Source organism: Caretta caretta, chromosome 7 (assembly GCF_965140235.1).
Source record: "Caretta caretta isolate rCarCar2 chromosome 7, rCarCar1.hap1, whole genome shotgun sequence".
Taxonomy (NCBI): domain Eukaryota; kingdom Metazoa; phylum Chordata; order Testudines; family Cheloniidae; genus Caretta; species Caretta caretta.
The window spans coordinates 28,301,532-28,324,195 of NC_134212.1; the positions used below are offsets into that span (position 1 = coordinate 28,301,532).

The following is a 22,664-nucleotide window of genomic DNA, read 5'->3' on the forward strand; positions in this document are numbered from 1 at the left end:
AGTACAGTTTTGTCATTTTTAACTACTCTTGATCCCTTATTTGATAGGCCTGAAGGGACTAAGCTTATATATTTAAAAAATGAAACAGCTGTCAAGATCTCAGACTGCATGAAAAAAAAGACCAGTCGAACTTCTCTGAAAGAAAAGATTAAAAATAAGCCCGTGCACGGCAAAGTGCAGTGCCTGTAAAATAGACGGTAGTGTTGCTGCAGAGGAAGACTTTGCAAGGGCATCAGCTGTAGGGTAACCATATACCTGAAGCAGTTGTTCCAATATACTCATGTGTTAAAAAGCCTCAGGAACAGCAGTACTATTAACAGAGCGGCTAAAAGACCCAGTACCTGACAATATTTCTTAATCTGTGGGCATTTAGAATGGTTGGGAACATCATATTTTTATGGCATTCCCCAATAATATTTCTGTTGGCTGGTGTCAGATCATCTACAATATCTGAAGTTGTCATTTCTGAAGATTCAGCTTTAGGAGGCCTTGTTTCTGGCAACTACAGCAAAGATGGTGAGGTACACAACTGTTTGGAAGTAGGTCAAAGTACACAGTCAAAGTACAGAGCTTACCAATGGGTTTTCAAACAATCATGAAGCCAGGAGGTACAAGATCTAAGCTAAATTGGTATAACTAAACATCAGTTTATAAAGATTTTTTAATTACCTGTTGTTGCATTAAATGCAGTGGTAAAGCAGTGCGGTGGTGAAAAGTAGGAGAGAGAGGTATCTCATCTTGACTGCTTTGTCTGCGGAGGCATTCAAAGTTGAAGGAAGAGCGGCGATTTGCTAAAATGTAACAATGTTTCATTAGTAAAATGATTATGATCATTCTCAATGTCAAATATTTCCAAATTCCAGTATGGGTCAACCTAATACAACCCTGCAGGTATTGGGACAGATTTAAATGGGCTTTGTTGACTTACTGAAGGAGGCAGCTTAATACCCAAACTGGATATACAGGACGTGGAAGTTGCATTTGTTAATAGAGCTAAAATTCAGGAAGGGTTCAAAGTGAGCACTTTAGAACAGACTGGGAAAGGCGCTTGACTCTGGCTGTATATTGTAAGCTTCTTGTGTATAGTTAAAATAACAATTAACTATTTATTTCTTCACTGAAGCTTTAAGTTCCTCATTGTAGCCCAGTGGGCTAGCTTGCCTTTATTATATTCAGTGGTTTGCATTATATTCAGCAGTAATGCAAGGAACCTACAGGCCTGACATTAGCTTCAGCAAGTTAACGTAAGACTTAAGGCCTATGACCTTTGAACAGATAAACAGCCAATGGAAACCCTAAGTATTGGGAAGCTGAAAATAGAGTGTTTAAAGGGAAGTTCTGGCCACAGGTACATGATCCAACCACATGAGTGTTATGGCAATGAACAGACATATAACAGGTACACGAGCTACATCCACAGATACCTAACCACAGAAGGGCCATGGTAACAAATTAACATATATAATAATAAGTTAAGATCATTGATATACTAACCCATAGAAAAAAGATACTCCAACATTAGTAAGTTGAGGAAATACAAATAAGGAAAAGAGGGAAATCCCCTACTGAATATGCATCAAACATAGTGGCATCAGCACAACATATTATAAAAGTGACATCCCAGCCTAGAGGTGGTATGAAGAAGGAGATGTAGTCCTTGGGAGGTGCCAGAATGATGGCCACTGGTGATGAGGGGGAAGGTGATGGTGATGAGGAAGATGATGGCTAACACTTCAGGTTGTTCTACAAGGGATGGTGTGAGTATATGAGTGTGCAGATGTATATTTTGTAGTATCTCTATCTACCTGACTGAGCTGGGGTGTTTGAGACTGTGCTAAATGTATTAATAAACTATTTGTAAATACAGAGGAGTTTCTATGGTGTGAATATTGCAACTGTGCACATTGGGGTTCCCAACTGTATAATAATTTGAATAATACTGGGCCTGATCTTGGGACAAAAACCTGTCGACCCTCCAAGTGGCATCTGGGGATCTCTCTCTGTATATAGATATATATAAAACCTATAGATCAGGCTACATCATGCTGAAGAACCACGCTTCCAAAGAGAAACTACCAAATCCTTGGTTCTTTGCAGGTCAATGTAATGTGTAATTTTGGAAACATTACACAAATCAAAGTAAATTAAAGTAGTAGTTTTCTGTACTAACCATGTTTTTAATATTGAGATAGATAAGAAGTAGGGCTGTCAATTAATTGCAGTTAACTCACGTAATTAACTCAAAAAATTAATTGTGATTAAAAAGTTTAATTGCGATTAATCGCACTGTTAAACTATATAATACCAATTGAAATTTATTAAATATTTTGGATGTTTTCTACATTTTCAAATATATTGATTTCAATTACAACACAGAATACAGTGCTCACTTTATATTTTTTATTACAAGTATTTGCACTGTAAAAAACAAAAGAAATAGTACTTTTCTATTCACCTAACACAAGTACTATAGTGCAATCTCTTTATCATGAAAGTTGAACTTATAAATGTAGAATTATGTACAAAAAATAACTGCATTCAAAAATAAAACAATGTAAAACTGTAGTGCCTACAAGTCCACTCAACCCTACTTCAGCCAATTGCTCAGACAAACAAGTTTGGTTAAAATTTGCAGGAGATAATGCTGTCTGCTTCTCGTTTACAATGTCACCTGGAAGTGAGAACAGGCATTCGAATGACACTTTCGTAGCCGGTGTTGCAAGTTATTTACGTGTCAGATATGCTAAACATTCGTATGCCCCTTCATTCTTTGCCACCATTCCAGAGGACATGCTTCCATGCTGATGATGCTGGTTAAAAAATAATGAATTAAATACATTTCTGACTGAACTCCTTGGGGGAGAATTGTATGTCCCCTGCTCTGTTTTGCCTGCATTCTGCCATATACTTCATGTCACAGCAGTCTCGGATGATGACCCAGCACATGTTCGTTTTAAGAACACTTTCACTGCGGATTTGACAAAACGCAAAGAAAGTACCAATGTGAATTTCTAAAAATAGCTACAGCACTTGACCCAAGGTGTAAGAATCTGAAGTGCCGTCCAAAATCTGAGAGGGACGAGGTGTGGAGCATGCTTTCAGAAGACTTAAAAGAGCAACACTTAGATACAGAAACTACAGAACCCGAATCACCAAAAAAGAAAATCAACCTTCTGCTGGTGGCATCTGACTCAGATGATGAAAATGAACATGCGTCAATCCACTCTGCTTTGGATCGTTATTGAGCAGAACCCATTATCAGCATGTACTTATATTAGCTGACTTGAAAAATACTATTTCTTTGGGGTTTTTTACAATGTAAATACTTATCAAAAATAAACAAAGTGAGCACTGTACACTTTGTATTCTGTGTTGTAATTGAAATCATCCAAAAATATTTAAGTAAATGGTATTCTATTATTGTTTAACAGTGCGATTAATCACACAATTAATTGTGATTAATTGTTTTAATCATGCAATTAATCACGATTAATTTTTTTAATCTCTTGACAGCCCTAGTAAGAAGCCATTCCATGTTATTAGGAAAAACATATTCGAAGGCTAGAAAAGACAACTGTAATCATCTAGTCTGACCTCCTGTATAAAACAGGCTACAGAACTTCCCAAAAATTATTCCTAGAGCAGAACTTTTAGAAACATTGAATCTTGATTTAAAAATTTCCAGTGATGGAAACTCAGCTGTGACCCTTGATAAACTATTCCAATAGTTAATTACCCTAATTTCTTTACGATATACACTCTTATTTCCAGTCTGAATTTGTCTAACTTCAACTTCCATAATCCAGGTAAATTCCATCATATGTGGATTTCATGATGAAAAACCTGCGAGGTACCAATCTGTCCATGGAAACCATTCTTTGCATCTCTTTGAAAAGTACAGAAATTTGAAGATAGTGAGTAAGAAATAAGCACTTAAATCCAGATCCTCAAAGATACTGACTTCAAAGACAGTTAGGTGGCTAAATACCTTTGAGGATACCTTACGGCCTGATCTTTGCTGTACGGCCCCAAATCTCAGAGCTCCCAGAGCTGAATCTACTAACAAACTGCAATACTCACCCAAGGCACAGTGTGTTACATTAACTTGGATCATATTTGGATGCTCATAGAAATTCTCCAGTGCAATGTATCAGTTTTGGAATGTACACATAAATGTATCCTTCACAAACATCTCAAACATTAACTGATATGACTTAGTTGGATCTTCCTTCTTTTAAACCATGCTGGGGTATTAAAGTGCCAAAATGCACTGGTTTAAGTCGATTGATTTCACTGGCATTATCCCTGCATTACTTTGATGCAACTTAGATCAGAACCAGGCCCTAAATGTCTTTTCTGGCAAGAACATAAGATGGAACAGTCTTTCACTGGTAAATCTTCTTTAAAGACTTATCAGATTAATATTGTTTGTAACTGGGAGGACTTTAGCCCACCAAAATTTTATGAGGAAAAGCTGAATGAGGCTGACAGGCTGTTTCCATAGAGAAACCTCCCACTCCACCGCTCCTGAAGAGAAGAGACCATAGAGAACTTTTTAGCTCAAGGTTTCTCGCTCACTTATATGTACAGGGTATATATATTCCACTCTCATCTGAACCATATAGAGGCAAACCCCTTAACTGGGCTGAAGGGAAGAGCCTGAGATTTTCCAGTATCTTTGTTATCAGAGGGACTGGTGAAACGCTATATAGGAGCCTGCTTCCCTGAAGGACAGAGGAGGGGTCCCTTTCTAAGTTGGTGTTTCCTTGATGCCTTTAGCAGGAGGCTTGTAACTTTCTGGTGGCTTCACTTCTCACTCATTTGAAGGAAATTGTGGGAACATCTGGAGAGCAACATTTATACTCTCCAGTGTGATGACCTATAGGGATTTTGTGCTTTATCTCACTACCACCACCAAGGGTCCAAAAGGCAAAAGCTAATGAAGCTCAGAAGTGAGAGTCCTGCATAGATAGCATTATTAGAGAACTTATTGCAAAAACTGCTTAGGTATTTGTTGCTTTTCATTATGGTTTTCTACTTTTTCTTAAAAGAGCCGCTGACCCTACCCTACGCAGTGACCCCATTACACTTCCCTCCCACACAAAAACTAATTCTTGACACACTTCTGAATCTTAATCAGATTTGGGGTCTTCATGCATTTTCACATTTTACAAATCAAAACTGCTCTTATTTGGCATTTCTTACATAATGAGTCCCAGGGCATTTTAGACTCTAATGACCCTTCCCCACTGAAGAAAAAAAGCAATAGAAATCAAATATGTTTTATGTCGAGCATTAAAAACAGAGTTACTATTTGCTTCTCAAAACAAACAAGGAAAAAAATGGTTTATACCCATGAAGTATCACAGTTCAAAGATCAAGATCCAAGTACTTTGGCTCGAAAATGCACCAGAAGACTGGCATTGCTAATCTATTTATGCTTGACTGGTATGTAAATCAGGACTACACTGGGATTTGGAGGATGAGAGGAGCAATGTTGGATGTAATACAAAAATTAGCTGGAAGCCAAAGTAAAGATTTGAGCAGTGGACAAAGTGACTGAAAAATAGGAGTACATGTCAGAAACGTGCTGGCAGCGTTCTGTGGAACTTGAAGTCTACAGAGTGTTTTATTGTCTGGTCTATGTAGCAATACACCACACTACTTCAACATAGAAACTAAAGTAGAAATGACCATTTCTGCACGCATGAGAAAAAACACAGACTAACTTCTAGTAATGTTTCTGAGATAATAAATGGAGGATCTGGTGTGAATTTCAAATAAGAGATCTTGATGATGAATATTACCAAGATATTTTAATAGGATATGAAAAAAAGCCCATTGAAAGGGCAATGCTACCCCCCAAAAGTACTGGGGGGAAAACACCATCAATCCATTTTAGCTGTATTCAATCTGAAATTATATAACAATATAAGAACGGCCATAGTGAGCCAGACCAAAGGTCCATCTAGCCCAGTATCTGGTCTTCCAACAGTGGCCAATGCCAGCTTCCCCAGAGGGAATGAACAGAACAGGTAATCATTAAGTGATCCATCCCCTGTCACCCATTCCCAGCTTCTGGCAAACAGAGGCTAGGGACAGCATCACTGCCTATCCTAGCTAATAGCCATTGATGAACCTATCCTCCATGAACTTATCTAGTTCTTTTTTTAACCCTGTTATAGTTTTGGCCTTTACAACATGCTCCAGCAAGGAGTTCCACAGGTTGACTGTGCGTTGTGTAAAAAATACTTCCTTTTGTTTGTTTTAAATCTATTGCCTATTTATTTCATTTGGTGACTCCTAATTCTTATGTTATGAGGAGTAAATAACTCTTCCTTATTTACTTTCTCCACACCAGTCATGATTTTATAAACCTCTATCATACTCCACCTTAATTGTCTCTTTTGCGAGCTGAAAAGTCCCAGTCTTAATCTCTCCTCATATGGCAGCCATTCCATACCCCTAATAATTTTTATTGCCCTTTTCTGAACCTTTTCCAATTCCAGTATATCTTTTTAGAGATGGGATGACCACATCTGCACACAGTATTCAAGATGTGGGCATACCATGGATTTATATAGAGGCAATATGATATTTTCTGTCCTATTATCTATCCCTTTCTTAATGATTCCCAACATTCTGTTAGCTTTTTTGACTGCCTCTGCACATTGAGTGGATGTTTTCAGAGAACTATCCACAATGACTCCAAAATCTCTTTCTTGAGTGGGAACAGCTAATTAAACCCCACCATTTTCTATGTATAGTTGGGATTATGTTTTCCAATGTGCATTACTTTCACAGTTCATAACACTGAATTTCATCTGCTATTTGTTGCCCAGTCACCCAGTTTTTAGAGATTCTTTTGTAGCTCTTCACAGTCTGCTTGGGACTTAACTATCTTGAGTAGTTTTGTATCATCTGCAAATTTTGTCACCTCACTGTTTACCCCTTTTCCCAGATCATTTATGAATATGCTGAATAGGACTGGGCCCATTACAGACCCCTGGGGGACACCACTATTTACATCTCTCCATTCTGAGAACTGACCATTTATTCCTACCTTTTGTTTCCTATCTTTTAAACAGTTACCAATCCATAAGAAGACCTTTCCTGTTATCCCATGACAGCTTACTTTGCTTAAGAGCCTTTGGTGAGGGACCCTGTCAAAGGCTATCTGAAAATCTAAATACACTATGTCCACTGGATCCCCCTTGTCCACATGCTTGTTGACCCCTGCAAAGAATTCTAGTAGATTGGTGAGGCATGATTTCCCTTTACAAAAACCATGTTGACTCTTTCCCAACAAATTATGTTCATCTATGAGTCTGGCAATTTTGTTATTTACTATAGTTTCAACCAGTTTGCCCTGTACTGAAGTCAGGCTTACAGGCTTCTAATTGCCGGGGTCACCTCTGGAGCCCTTTTTAAAAATTGGTGTCATGTTAGCTATCCTCCAGACATCTGGTACAGAAGCTGATTTAAATGATAGGTTACAGACTACAGTTAGTAGTTCTGCAATTTCACATTTGAGTTCCTTCAGAACTCTTGGGTAAATACCATCTGGTCCTGGTGACTTATTGCTGTTTTGTTTACATTTATCTGTGGTGTTTGCTAAAACCATATGGATGGAGACTGCCTCAGTTATAGCCACAAAAAGAGAAGCATTATGAAGTACTTGTATTGTTACTGACAAAACACCTGCGACAGACCGATAATATTGTGGAATATTCTGAATAAAATTTATCAAATTAAGATAAACTTTACTGAGGTAAGTTAAACCTCACTGAATTAGAGCTAATACCTTTGTAATACATTGTATTAAAAATGCAATAGTGTTTATGTTGTTGTTACATTGTATGGACCTTCTCTAGTGGGAGTGGGGGGGATGCTAATGAACTTTCTCTGTTATCGGCCTTTGCAGCCACCTCCCTGGAAAGATGCACATATACCAGTTAAAACTGGATTCTGCAGAGACCAACAGACAAAGAAAATACTTTTGGATAAAAGCCTGGCGTCTAACCTGAATCAGGGCCTTCTTCCTGATCCAGCAGATGGGCAGGACCCCTGGTCCATGAAAGGCCCCAATCCTTAAGGAAGGATTAGAAGGACATGGCCTACTGAGGCCTTATAAGACTGTGTGCTTGTTCTGAGCTGAAGCACCCATGAACTTGTAATCACAAAGAAACACTTAGGTTGGAATGATGCCTGGTAAGATTGTTAGCATACAATCAAGTTATTTTATTGTTCTTAATATGCCTTCTCTGCAGACTTGCAGAGGAAGTGCTGCATGGTAATTTATATCTCTAGCAATCACTCTGTTACCCATCTCTGAAGAGAAAGCAAGCAGGTCTGTTTAGGCAAACTGCCTTTGCTGAGAAATACATAGTGAAGGCAGGGAACTGATAAGCATGGAGATACCCCACTGAGAAGGGAGGGAGACGTGTCTCCACCCAAGAAAGGCAACGACAGGGGAGGTGGAAGCTTGAGCATGGGTGCACTTACCCACTGAGGGGAGATACAGGTGCAGATGCCCTTAACTGAGAAAACACCTTTTCCAAATTAAAAATAAATGGGAAAGCTTGTGTTGCTTTCATCTGAAAAAAAAATCAAATAAAAGCTATAATAGTATTAGCGGATGGTGTGTCTGGTTTGAAAGAGTCATGGAAAGTGCCAGAGGGTGAGTCACTAGAGTGACAATTGTTCGGTTTGATTTATATCAACATAATAAACCTGTGAACATGAATAACCCTTTGTTTCCCTTAGGGGCATGCACACACACACAAAACACTTCCTGATCCAAGCTCTATGTAGGGCAAATCTCTATGTATGCTGCATCCTACCTGACCATTTTCCACTGACCTCATAAAGTAAACGGAGACCAGGGACTTTGTTTCTTTGCAATGTTTTCTATATTAGCTGGAGAAAATGCAGGACAGTCACATCATGTTAATGAAATGATGAAGGGATGAGGGAAGCAAGGGAGAATGAGAGACACATGCAGTTGTATGCTGGGACCTGTAGATTCTGTGGGCTGTACCTCAAGATAGACATTTCCACCTGTTGTCTGCAAAGTTGGTAAATATACTAATCAGAGGGGTTTACTCTAAAAAAATCACAAGGAGTGATGGTGAGAACGATGTCAAGGTCCACAGGAATGTTCTCTTTTTTTCATCCAAGCTTCTACATAGAACTGACCATGTATTCACTGTTAAAAATCTGACGCACTTGGACATTTTTACTGTACTCACATGTAGGTGTTGGAGGTAGCAACCGTCTCCTAGGAGATCTTTTTGAATCGTAACAGATCTGTGAATCGTCGTCCTCAAAAAATCCATGTGGGTGATGGTAGCCTTTTGGCCGCTCAAAATCTAAGTCATTGCAGTGATATCTGTTGTGATAGTCATACGTATGCCTGAATTAAAGAAACATGCTGTTAATAAGGGCAGTTTCAATGAACTGATCAATAATCTTTTCATTTACCAGGCCAAAGGACTCCAGGCATTGTTCTTATACTGATTCTTGCCGCAGCATGAGAACTAAACAAAACATACGGAAAAACGTGACTCATTAACATATTGGTTTCTGATTGTGCACTGATTATGAGAAAATTGCCATACGCTGGTCTGTTTAGAATAAGTCGCACATTAACCTTCATGGTTTAATTAAATAATATTATGCTTGGTTAAAAAACCACGTGGTTGTAATCCTTGACATCAGTGTTACTATTATCACTGAAGATTATAACTCAAGGCCTCAATATTATCCTCTGGTTAAAAACAACAAAACCCTTTCCTCACCCCCACCACATCTTTCCTTATGATTTCTGGGTAATTTGCAGGGCTCAGTGCAAAAAGTTCAGACTGTTGCTGCTTGAGTATTACAAAGGCCTATTTGACTCTAATTAATATTATATCCAAAATGAGTGGATACCTAATGAAATGGAAGTGGACGGGGTTCTGAGTTGCTAACTTGGATGGACCAATTCAATTTGGGGCCAGCTGCCAATCTGAGTTGTTTTGGAGTGCAGGTAGGGCACAGAGAAAAAAGAAGGTGGAGACTCCACCTGAACTAGGAGTAGAGAAGATTGTTATGTTTGGCACATGTGGATATGCACAGGTACATCTAGGACAAGCAGGGAATGGAAGCAGGGAATCTGCCCTTGCAAATTAAAACCAACACATGGAGGCTGAGGAGACTTATGAGGCTGTGGGATTGGTTGAACAGCTGGAATCTTTCTAGATAGCAATTTAGGAGAGATGATAGTAGCCTTTTGTAAGGAAGGTGGAAACAATCTACCTTTAGTCCTGTAAGTACAAATCTGTGTATAATTCATGATGAGGCAGGGGTTTCTAACAGGATGTATGAAACATTTGACATGTTTGAAAAAAGGTTACAAGCAGTTTGTAAAACAGAGAATGTTGACTGTTGCCCAAAAAGTAGGAGACCTGTTCCATGAAATGTTAGCACAGTAAAATGACAGACCATGAAAAGACAGATTGTTCTAAATGCAAGGAAAGTCAGGAGAGGGCATACTAATGACCTAATGACTGCCCCTCGCCCAGTTCAGGGAACTGTATGAATCCAAGCTGAAGTGGGAAAGCTTGGATCTACATGGAATAGATACACACTTTTTGAATAAATCTGAGCAAGTGAGAGCAATAAAAGAAGTTAAACTGTTGAATGTGAAAGTCACAGGAATTGTCGACACTGGATCAAAAAGAAAGTTGTTAGAACAGGACTTCTAAGGATGCTGCAGGACAGAAATATTAAAACTGTAAGAAATGAATTTCAAATGGAAATTTTGGCTGGGGAAAATCCAAACAAGTCCAAAAATGGGGAGAAATTGGGTGGGAAAACTGGACCTCAGGAATTAGAGTAGGGGGCAGGAAGGAAAGGGAAAAGGGTGTGGACTCAGATTAATGTAAATTAGAATTTCATTCAGGGTTATGAATGTGTAATAAATAGAGATTCAGCAATTCTGCAAATTCAGTCCATGAAATTCTTGTGAAAGACGTGACATGGGTGAAACAAATGTGTAATACTAAATATTTACAATGCAGTGGTGCCCAAAGGCCAGATATCACAGTATCAACTGGCTGTACCAGGTACATGGGAAAAGGTGATGCGATTAGAACTGATAAAGGGAGGTTGTGCCTGTAGTTTATTTGGTCATGTTTTACTATACAGGGTCCATCATATAGTTTGTCTGTCTCATTATCATCCTTCCTTCTGCTGAGATTATGGAATCAAATGAACCATCGTTAAAAGCTTCCCCAAGTGAGGCTGATCCGGCTGCCATTGATGTTAACGGGAATTATGTCATATACTTCATTGGGAGCAGGGGCAGGCCTTAAAATCTTCGTTTATCTCAAACGGTATTCAATTTTTCCCCAGTAAATGTGGGAACTTCTCTGATTTTGGACTGTAGAGTTTCTCACAGTCCAAATGAACTAACTTCCTTTCTCACTACTCTGGAATTATGTATTAGGGATTTGCTGGGGTCTCATTTCATACCCCAACATGAGATGTGCTTGAGTATATTTTGCATTCTCATTCACTGTTCTATTTCCCTAAGAAAGGAATAGTGAAATTTTTAAGGTATAAAGTGTGTTTAATGTAATGCTAGCTGTACGTACATAATTTGACATTTTTTGTAGTTAAGACTAATAATCTCACCTGCTTCCTGACAACATATAGTCTTCTTCGTAATACTCTTCTCCACTAAAATATTCCTGCTCTCCCATATAATGATCATCATTGCAGTAATCCTGAACTTCATGGTCTTCACGGCAAATAGTTGGTAGATGCCCATCACCGGAGTCTGACCTACAATTGGTACAGTGGTTTGGGATTTCACTATACTTTATCCATAATGGTTATATTTAAACCTGCACTTTTAGCATAGTTTTTTAAAAAAAATAAAGACAGGCATTCAAGTTCTCTCGTAGCTGGACTGATGCTTTATAGTAACTTCCATTGAACTACAGATGGGTACATGGGTATTCTGTCTTTGCTTTTCTGTTTTAAAGCGTTAATAGAAGTATGGTAGATTTACTATGTTTCTGTAGTTACTGTGAATAGTTAGAAAAGTCAAGCACATTTAAATCAGTCTTTCAAGCTGGAAGTCTACAGTACATGTATGAAAAAAGTTTCTCAAATACCTAAAATTTGTCAGTGGGCAAAAATGTAAGAGCACTCAGTGAAGTCTTCCAAAGCAAAGTGTGAAAACAGCTGTGCAAATTCTAAACATAAAAACTACTAGATTAAGAAGTACTTTTCAGGAGGTGCCCTCTATCTGACCTCTAACATTCATAACGCAAGCAACTCTGACAAACATGAAATAGGTTCTCTTTTCCTTGCCCATAAATATCATTAGCCAATATTAAGTAATTCTTACAGTAATACCTTTAACATTACATACTTTTTATCTCCTCCAGTCTAAGTGAAGTAGGATTAAACTTGACATTTTTTAAACAGGAACTACCCTTTGGGCATGCTCCTGTGTCCACTAAAGTCGTTGCCAAACATACCATTGATTTTAATAATGCAGAATAAAGATCAAAGTCTTGAACTTTATCAGCCCATGTCAGTCATTCACAGACATGGGGTGAAATTAGTCCCATAAAATTATCACAAATTTGTAGTCATTTTATATCTTTTAATTCCATACTTTAGTTATTCTAAGTTTGTTTCCGGTTAACTCGGGCTACTTTATTATTGTTTTTCCACTGTAAGAACATTGAGAGCTTTTATGTTGTCTCATGATTTAAACATATGTCTTAAACAATATGCACTTACCTAATGTAAGTTTCATAATAGCGTGTTCTATCCAGGAAAGCCATAAAAATGTGGAGAGAAATTTTTTTAATCAGACTATTAAAATAATTTTCAGAACTTCACTATTAATGGTGACTACACTCTTTCTATACTGTGACTGTCCAATGGATTTGTTTAAAAAAAAACCATATTTTAACTCTTTGAGACAATGCACTCCTAGATTACATGGGCTATTGTGTTAAATATATGTTTCTAATTGGGTAAGAAATTAGTTATATGTTAAATCATAGTTTCATTTGTCAATACAATAAAAAAGCAAAATGAAAGCAACCACTACCTCTACCACCATCCTTAAAACAAATAGCTTTTGATATATTAGGTAATAAGTAGCACAGTATGAGTTTTGGAGTAGCACTACACCATTCTAAATTATTGCACATGCTATAGGATGTTTATTTACTGAACACAAACATATCGTAAAGTTTACCTCTTACTGTTTGATCTTCTATGCCTCTCATGATCAGCTCTGGAGTATGAATGGTATCCATTTTCGGACCTATGCTCATGATTTCCAATGTTTGGGTGCCTTCCATTAGCAACTTTGGACATATTGGCATTATTGAGATTGGCATTTGTTGAATTTGGAACGTGCTTTCCTATTGAGTTGTGATTATGATGGTTATGGAAAACAGAATTTGAGGCCTGGTGGTACATATTTTTCTCAGTATTACTTGCAGATGGAATTGAAGGCCGTTGGACATGCAGGGGACGGTGTGTGGTATTGATTTGTTGAAACGAATCTCTCCTATCACTGCAAACATGATTTATATTGTTTCCAAACAGGGCACCATTCCTCTGTTTTTAAAAAAAAAAAAAAAGGATATCTGAACATTTTTAAATGGGCTAATAATTAATAAATGCACTTCTTGAATGCATTTTTGCATGAATAAACATTTGTGCTAAAATTTGTGAACATTTTTGATTTTGCATATATTTAAACAAATACATGACAGCCTTCCAAATATTAATGAGAAATTAATAACATGACCCCACAAATACTAACAAACAGAACCTGGCATTCCTTTTTGAAGAAACATTCACAAACCTGCTTTTTAACTATTTGACGAGCTCTACCTTTGACCTTGTTTCTTGGATGTGGAACTCACCCTTTTATTGCTTTTAGTACCTCCTAGAGTAGACAGCTGAAGCATGCTCTCCATGGGTGCCCTGAAGACAACTCAGAAGGAGCATCTAATGTAGAAAGTAGATTCCCCCTTAATTACAAGTGTCTGCCACCATAGTCAAAAAGAAAAGGAGTACTTGTGGCACCTTAGAGACTAACCAATTTATTTGAGCATGAGCTTTCGTGAGCCACAGCTCACTTCATCAGATGTGTACCGTGGAAACTGCAGCAGACTTTATATACACACAGAGAATATGAAACAATACCTCCTCCCACCCCACTGTCCTGCTGGTAATAGCTTATCTAAAGTGATCAACAGGTGGGCCATTTCCAGCACAAATCCAGGTTTTCTCACCCTCCACCCCACACACAAATTCACTCTCCTGCTGGTGCTAGCCCATCCAAAGTGACAACTCTTTACATAATCAAGTTGGGCTATTTCCTGCATAGATCCAGGTTTTCTCACTTCCCCCCCACCCCCATACACACACAAACTCACTCTCCTGCTGGTAATAGCTCATCTAAACTGACCACTCTCCAAGTTTAAATCCAAGTTAAACCAGAATATCTGGGGGGGGGGGGGGGGGTAGGAAAAAACAAGAGGAAACAGGCTACCTTGCATAATGACTTAGCCACTCCCAGTCTCTATTTAAGCCTAAATTAATAGTATCCAATTTGCAAATGAATTCCAATTCAGCAGTTTCTCGCTGGAGTCTGGATTTGAAGTTTTTTTGTTTTAAGATAGCGACCTTCATGTCTGTGATTGCGTGACCAGAGAGATTGAAGTGTTCTCCGACTGGTTTATGAATGTTAGAATTCTTGACATCTGATTTGTGTCCATTTATTCTTTTACGTAGAGACTGTCCAGTTTGACCAATGTACATGGCAGAGGGGCATTGCTGGCACATATCACATTGGTAGATGTGCAGGTGAACGAGCCTCTGATAGTGTGGCTGATGTTATTAGGCCCTGTGATGGTGTCCCCTGAATAGATATGTGGGCACAATTGGCAACGGGCTTTGTTGCAAGGGTAAGTTCCTGGGTTAGTGGTTCTGTTGTGTGGTATGTGGTTGTTGGTGAGTATTTGCTTCAGGTTGCGGGGCTGTCTGTAGGCAAGGACTGGCCTGTCTCCCAAGACTTGTGAGAGTGTTGGGTCATCCACCAATGTGATATATGCCATCATGTGCCAGCAATGCCCCTCTGCCATGTACATTGGTCAAACTGGACAGTCTCTACGTAAAAGAATAAATGGACACAAATCAGATGTCAAGAATTCTAACATTCATAAACCAGTCGGAGAACACTTCAATCTCTCTGGTCACGCAATCACAGACATGAAGGTCGCTATCTTAAAACAAAAAAACTTCAAATCCAGACTCCAGCGAGAAACTGCTGAATTGGAATTCATTTGCAAATTGGATACTATTAATTTAGGCTTAAATAGAGACTGGGAGTGGCTAAGTCATTATGCAAGGTAGCCTGTTTCCTCTTGTTTTTTCCTACCCCCCCCCCCCCCCCCAGATATTCTGGTTTAACTTGGATTTAAACTTGGAGAGTGGTCAGTTTAGATGAGCTATTACCAGCAGGAGAGTGAGTTTGTGTGTGTATGGGGTGGGGGGGAAGTGAGAAAACCTGGATCTATGCAGGAAATAGCCCAACTTGATTATGTAAAGAGTTGTCACTTTGGATGGGCTAGCACCAGTAGGAGAGTGAATTTGTGTGGGGGGGTGGAGGGTGAGAAAACCTGGATTTGTGCTGGAAATGGCCCACCTGTTGATCACTTTAGATAAGCTATTACCAGCAGGACAGTGGGGTGGGAGGAGGTATTGTTTCATATTCTCTGTGTGTATATAAAGTCTGCTGCAGTTTCCACGGTACACATCTGATGAAGTGAGCTGTGGCTCACGAAAGCTCATGCTCAAATAAATTGGTTAGTCTCTAAGGTGCCACAAGTACTCCTTTTCTTTTTGCGAATACAGACTAACACGGCTGTTCCTCTGAAACCTGCCACCATAGTCAGTATTTTACACTTATTATCCCAAGTCTTCCAATTGGCTTTTATATGCAATTCAAGGTGCTGATTTTAAACTATGCTCTCTTAGTCTGGAATCTGGCAACCTAAGAATCCACCTTTCTCTATCTACCATTGTAAAAGCTGAGACTAGTTGAGGTACTTTCACTTCCAGTCCTTGATTTGAACTTCTGGGGTAAGGTGTGTAGTGCATGGCCTTTGATGCTGGAATTTGCTCCCCCATTGGCCTAAGAGAACATGATATTGTTGACTTACTGAGCATAGCTTAAGACTCATGCCTTTTCTCGTGACTTTTCCTGCGTGGGGTAACTATAGGAAAAATATTTCAGCTAAATTTTGAAGGGGATGGAATGTGTCCTTTTGTTAAAATTGTTTTTGGTTAAAATATCTTTTAAAATATTCTGGTAGATGCAGTCCAAGTGGTCTGATGAGTTCTAGAAATATAAAAACATATAATAAAACATTCTGCCATGTGGCTACTTTCTGAGTAATTACTTTATATATATCTTCCTCTTCCTCATGATTATTTTCCTCAGGTTCATCATCTTGCAAGTCACAGGATATAGCTCGACGAATTTCAGGGCCAATGTCATGAAGAGTTCTTAGTCCTGCCTAAATCAATGAAAATATCATAATACATTAGGAATAGTTTCCTTTTTGAAATTAAATCACAAGCAGGTAACTTATTTTAAAAGGATAGTCTATTTGTCAAGGTAAAGTCTATAAATCTTGCTATAAATGTAATTACGAGGTGCTACTTTACAGAACTAAACCTATATAGCCTTTGTCCACTGTCATTAGCACCATGCTTACACCAGCGTAACACGAGTCCAATATATCTACTTTTTATCCTGGTATGAGGGCCAACCCAAAGCCATTGAAGTCAATGGAGAGACTCCCATTGACTATACTGGGCATTCGATCAGTCCCTCAGTGCATTATTCATGGGCATAATATCCATCCTGCTGCAGAGTGCCAATACATATTAAAAATCAATAAGCTCTTAATAAAAGGTATTTCAATAAGAAAAGCATTTCATTCCAAAGGATGACATGCCCCAAAAGTTGTTTGCAGCCTTGCCTTCCCTTCAGGAAGCACAGGGAGATAACAGTAACAGGATTAGAGAAGATCTGAAAGAGACTGAGGAAGAGAGAGGAAGGTCAGATGCAAATGCCGATGAAGTTAAACCAGTATGGTGTCCAGGTCTTGCAGTGGCAGATTTCTTTCATAAAAAATATGTTAAAAACCAATGAAGAAGTGGACCTACATGCCACACAATAAGCAGACATCGCACTCCATGCCAAGAAAGCAATGCCTTTGTACAGACAGGCCTTTTAACATGATTTTTAGGAGAGCTTTTCCCCATTTAATAAACATACAGTAAAATTGTGCTAATCAAGGCTTTGCTGGTATATGCAAGGAAAAATATCATTGTCTGGCCATCCAAAACAACCAAAATGCAGTCTGTGCAGGTAAAATGTGATTATTTATTGTCTAGAGGGCAGTCCCAAGAACCTGACTTAAGAGTTGTGATTGCTGGGATCTGAAGTTGAAAAGGAAACAGTGGCTTCCTCATCTCAATTTCTTTCTAGATGCCGTCAAACTGCAGAAGAAATGGATGATTTTCCTGCTTAGTCCATTACTTTACTAAATTCCATTTCAGGTTCCTCTCAATTGCTCTTTTGGAAGCCTGCATGTGGCAGGGGACAAAGGCTCTGTCTGTGTGAGGCTTTTGCCGGGCACAGATCAGGAATGCTTTTCAGAACTCCTGTAAAAAGTTAGCAAACAATCTAGCTAGAAACACATTATATTTTCTTTTGTTTAATGGATGGAAAAATAGCTGTGCTATTTTATATGTATATTCCTGTTTTTGTGTCTTTTTGTAAGTTAAGGTTTTGCCTTGAGGGATTCTCTGTGTTTTGAATCTGATGACCCTGTAAGGTATTTACTATCCTGATTTTACAGAGGTGATTCTTTTACCTTTTCTTTAATTAAAATTCTTCCTTTAAGATCCTAATTGCTTTTTCATTGTTCTTAAGATCCAAGGGTTTGGGTCTGTGTTCACCTATGCAAACTGGTGAGGATTTTTATCAAACCTTCCCCAGCAAAGGGCTTGGGGGGATATTTTGAGGGGGAAGACGTCTCCAAATGGGCTCTTTTCCTGTTCTTTGTTTAACACATTTGGTGGTGGCAGCATAGGGTTCAAGGACAAGGCAAAGTTTGTACCTTGAGGAAGTTTTTAACCTAAGCTGGAAAGAATAAACTTAGGGGGTCTTTCATGCAGGTCCCCACATCTGTACCCTAGTGTTCATAGTGGGGAAGGAACCTTGACAGTGCCTTTGGAATATGTGGGTTCCCAGTCTGGGGGATGCTCACACAATTACGCCTGGGGGCATTCTGTGCCAAAAAATTAAAAATTCTGCACACAATATTTTAAAATTCTGCAAATTTTATTTGTCAATAAATAAATGCAGAGGGTCCAGCATGGCAGTGGGGAGCACAGACCACTGGCTGCACAAAGGTGGGAGATCACCCTGCAGTCCCCTCACCCCTGGGACACGGACTTAGCAGTGAGACTGCACCTGAACCTGACACAGCACAAGGTCTGAGCCTGCCCCAGAAACACTGTGGGGCCCTGCCTCTGTGCCAGGCACACCAGGTGTGGAACAGGCAGGCTCAACCAGGCAGGATCCAAGTGTGGAGGGGCTCAGTGTGGAGGGATCCAGGTGTGGGGTGAGAGGATTCTGTGTGTGACAATCTGGGTGCAGGCAGCTCAGTGGGGGGGGGTCTAGGTGTGGGGGGATCTGGAGGCTTATTGTGCACAGAGGCTTATTGTGGGGGAGGGTTCCAGGTGCAGGAGCAATGGGACTCTGCAGGGGCTTCCAGGTGAAGGTGGTTGGGGCTCAGCAGAGGGGTCTGGGTGTGGGGGTCTCAGCAGAGGGGTCTGGGTGCTGTGAGAGTGGGACTTGGTGGGGTGGGGGTCTGGGTGCAGCTAGTTGGAGGTTGGTGTGGGGGTCTGGATGTGTGGTGGTGCAGGGGGTGGAAGCATCAGGGTTTGAGTGCAGGTAGCTCAGTGTGGGGTGGCCTGGGTGCAGGGGTGGGAGTCTGGAGGCAAGAGGTCTGGGTGCAGGGGGGATTTAGATGCAGGGGTTGAGGTTCAGTGGGGTGGGGTTTGGGTATGCAGTGCTAGGGGGGTTCTGGATGTACTGGGTGAGGCTTGGCAGGGGTGTCTGGGTGTGGGAGGTCTGGATGCATAGGCATTGGATGGATGGGGGAGCAGCTCCCTGTACAGTGACCCCTCCCCACACACCTCTCCTGCCTCCAGCCTAGCTGGGACTAGCAGCTGATGATGGCTCAGAGTAGGTGCCACTAGCTGGGGTGTCCCCAGCCCCACGGTGATTTACCTCTCCACTGGCTGCTCTGGGTGGAAGAGAGCATGGGTGGAACGAAGTGTCTGTGCTGCTAGGGAGTGGTGTGTGACTGCTCTTGCAGCTTCCTATTGCTTCCCTGTCAGAAAGTCATTTTTCTGCGAGGAAGCAAAGAAATCTGTGGGGGACATGAATTTTTCACATGCACAGAATTCCCCAGGAGTAACACAATTTTTGCCACACATGCCAGAAACCATTTTCTTCTTAAATAAGAGCTGCACAAGAACTACTGTAAGTGCTATTATAATTAAATGTTATGACTGACAAGGCTGGGCCACAGACTTGAAGCACCACATATTCCAATAAATTTAGCCCTGTAGCAGCAAGTTCAATCAATGTATTCAGGGCTCAGTTCTCCAGTGCCCTTGAGCATAGTTCATCAGAGTCTCAGGGGAAAAGGGAAAAGTGGCTCAAAGTCCCTTTTCCACTACTTTCAATCTTGGAGGAGGCTAAAGGCTTCTTTAACTTGTAGCAGTCTGTGATGTTCCCCTAGAGACCATCTTGCCAATAAAGATTGCTGGAGGGGTCCCACACCTTCCAACCCTTGATATGTCTCCACCCCCCATGCTAGGTTACACCCCCTGCGGGTTCTCCAATGTCAGGGGAAATCCCCCTTAGGGAAGCTTTAAGATCACTTTGTGGCACACCAATAGCAAAACTGGCCTTAATGTAAGGCAGGATCTGGTCCTCAGATTTTCCAATTGACTGTAAATTTTAATGTAAGTACTGTAGTATTTTACAAAATACCCATTTTAAACCAGAGTACCATACAAGTGATTTCAAAAGAATGGGGCTCATTCTGCTCTCATTTATATCAGTTTGACATCCAAGTAATCTCATTTGATCTGTAAATCTTCCTGACTTAAACCACTCTAGGTGACATCAGCTACATGATTTTTCTAAGTTAAAAATGTAAGGATATTTAAGAATACAAAGTTCTTTGGACATACTGGTCAATTTATCTTCAAAATACAGTGTAAATATTAACATTGGCTATATGCAAAACTGTTATACCAGAGATGCAGAGATCTCTGCAGCTTGAAGAAAAAAAAAACATTCCATGGAATGTTCTAATATTTATGCTACAGTCACCTGATGCCTTTTAGTAAGCTATACACTTCCAACACATATGTTTAATATTTTGTTTTGTCCTGTGATATATGCAACAACCAACTGCTAAAATGTGATAATAAAACATGTGCAACAGGGTTTTAGACACTTGCCACCACATCTCTCTAGGGATAAAATGTTATAATTAATAAATCAAATTGCATCACTAAATTATTCATGGTGTTCTGTGATACAGGACAGCATGTGTTGTTCTGAATTTTTGGGGGAGGTAGAGATCCATGTTATTGTATTTCAAATGGCAACAACTGTCTCACCTTTATTTAGCAGTTATGCTTGTAAAGTTGCAAAAAATAAAGGACTTTATTCAGATGATTTCTGCCCTAAATTGAATCCTGCAGCTTTTTCCCACTGGGCATGTGTAAAACTTGCTGGATTGATCTGCTTGTCTGTTAGCAAATCAATGACATATGTACTGTGTGATGAATGACATAATCACATAATAAAATCAAGGATGTCTCTTCAATAGGTTTTTCAGTAGTGCACAAAATTATGACTTCAAATTGACATGATAATTCAGTGCAGCTGTGCTTTAGAGGCATAATAGCACCTACAATTTTTTCAAGACAGCGTAAGTCATTAATACCCCAATGCTGTGTGATAGACAACATCTCAAAAGACAACTAACGATACCCCTCTCTTTGAAAAGATACTAAGTTGAAACAGCATGTGTTCTTTTAAATGGTGAAATGATCTAACCTCAGGAAACCCCTCAATTGAAAAAATTGTCATATAACTAACAAATATATTAATTTGGGCTGGTCATTGATAAGAAACAAAGGCAGGCTTAAAAAGATACTTGAAAAAACTTAAGCACCATGCATCATAAAACTGAAATCAATGAGTCGCTGAAATTAAAAAGGATTCTTTTAACAAATCCTACTCATAGTTCTTTTTACCCAAGTTCAGAGACAAATAAATGAAGGTTCAAGATCACGTACTTATTAATGCATTTTAAATGATTGCTTTACATATTCTATCTAACTATATATTGCATATAAAGATGACAATATAGCTATAAAAATCCAGAGCCAATGAAATTTCTTGAAAACTCTACCCATATTTAAACAACTTTCACTGTTATATAACACATACACTGCTTTTAATAATTTGTGTAAATTGTTCAATCTTTATTTTTATTCCCTAATAACGTATATTCTTTCAACTAAAAACAAATAAAAATCTTCACTCTATAAAGTTAGTAAACTTTATATGTGAGCTATAATGCAATCTAGTTATCTTTTTAAAAAGACATAATTTAAGCCTATTTTTCAAATTGCATTCATAACTCTCTAGTTCAACACTTATCATAAAATTTTTATTAATTTAAAATATAAAACACACACACTCCCCACTCCCTTTGAAGATATATTTTATAGAGGCATTATAAAGTATTAAAATGCCTTTAAGTTTTGCAGCTCAGATTTTAATAGAATGCTAGAGGTTTGAATATATCTCTACCTAAGTAAAAATATATCTGAAATATATTACAAATATTAATTGTAAATTACTAGACCTGAAGATCCTCAAAACACTGTAAGAACAATGAATAATCTATTTTTAGCTCAGACATGAATTTTCACAAACCTGCATGTTTTACAGCAAAGCAAATGAAAAAAACCCCAAACAAACTTGGAAATAAACATACTCGGAAACCTACACTTTTACTTAAGCTAAGTCAGTACTAAACAAAATTCAATACCAGAACAATTCAAATAAGAATATAAATCATGCACGAAAAACCAAAAACAACAAAACTGAATGGACCTACGCTATAGCAGTTAACATAAGAGACATAGTAGTCAAGTCTTGATTCCCCAGATCTCTTTGTCTTCACAGGACCCATCTTATTTAAAACCCTCCAGCTCAGTGCACTGCACTGTAACTACACAAAGGCTCTGTGCTCTCTGTCAAATCCAGGCTCTCTCCAGCTAAGTCTTACCGTGAACACAATATGAACATGGCAGCCCAATTAAACTGAAGCTGAGCAGTGTATTAACCCTTCAGCGGTTGCCCACTAGGGCTTTTTCTTAATTTACCATCGTATTGGATAGCGCCTCTACAATTTTTATACAAAGTAGCATAGTTAGTTAAATCTGAAAGATGTCCCTGA

General features: G+C 39.1%; 1 protein-coding gene across 11 annotated transcripts in view; it reads right to left on the bottom strand.

The window, feature by feature from the left end:
- The window catches only part of CACNA1D (calcium voltage-gated channel subunit alpha1 D), a 336,560-nt gene that overhangs the window by 5,883 nt on the left and 308,013 nt on the right, over positions 1 to 22,664 (bottom strand). For 8 of the 11 annotated variants that reach the window (XM_048857866.2, XM_075130345.1, XM_075130342.1 and 5 more), the window contains 6 exons: positions 16,491 to 16,607; positions 13,268 to 13,635; positions 12,802 to 12,828; positions 11,680 to 11,829; positions 9,252 to 9,415; positions 670 to 791 (listed from right to left, as the gene is read on the bottom strand). In XM_048857866.2, coding sequence (XP_048713823.1) covers positions 670 to 791; positions 9,252 to 9,415; positions 11,680 to 11,829; positions 12,802 to 12,828; positions 13,268 to 13,635; positions 16,491 to 16,607 — 948 coding nt within the window. The remainder of the gene's footprint in view (positions 1 to 669; positions 792 to 9,251; positions 9,416 to 11,679; positions 11,830 to 12,801; positions 12,829 to 13,267; positions 13,636 to 16,490; positions 16,608 to 22,664) is intronic. The other 3 variants (XM_048857867.2, XM_075130346.1, XM_048857868.2) reach the window with 2 other exon arrangements.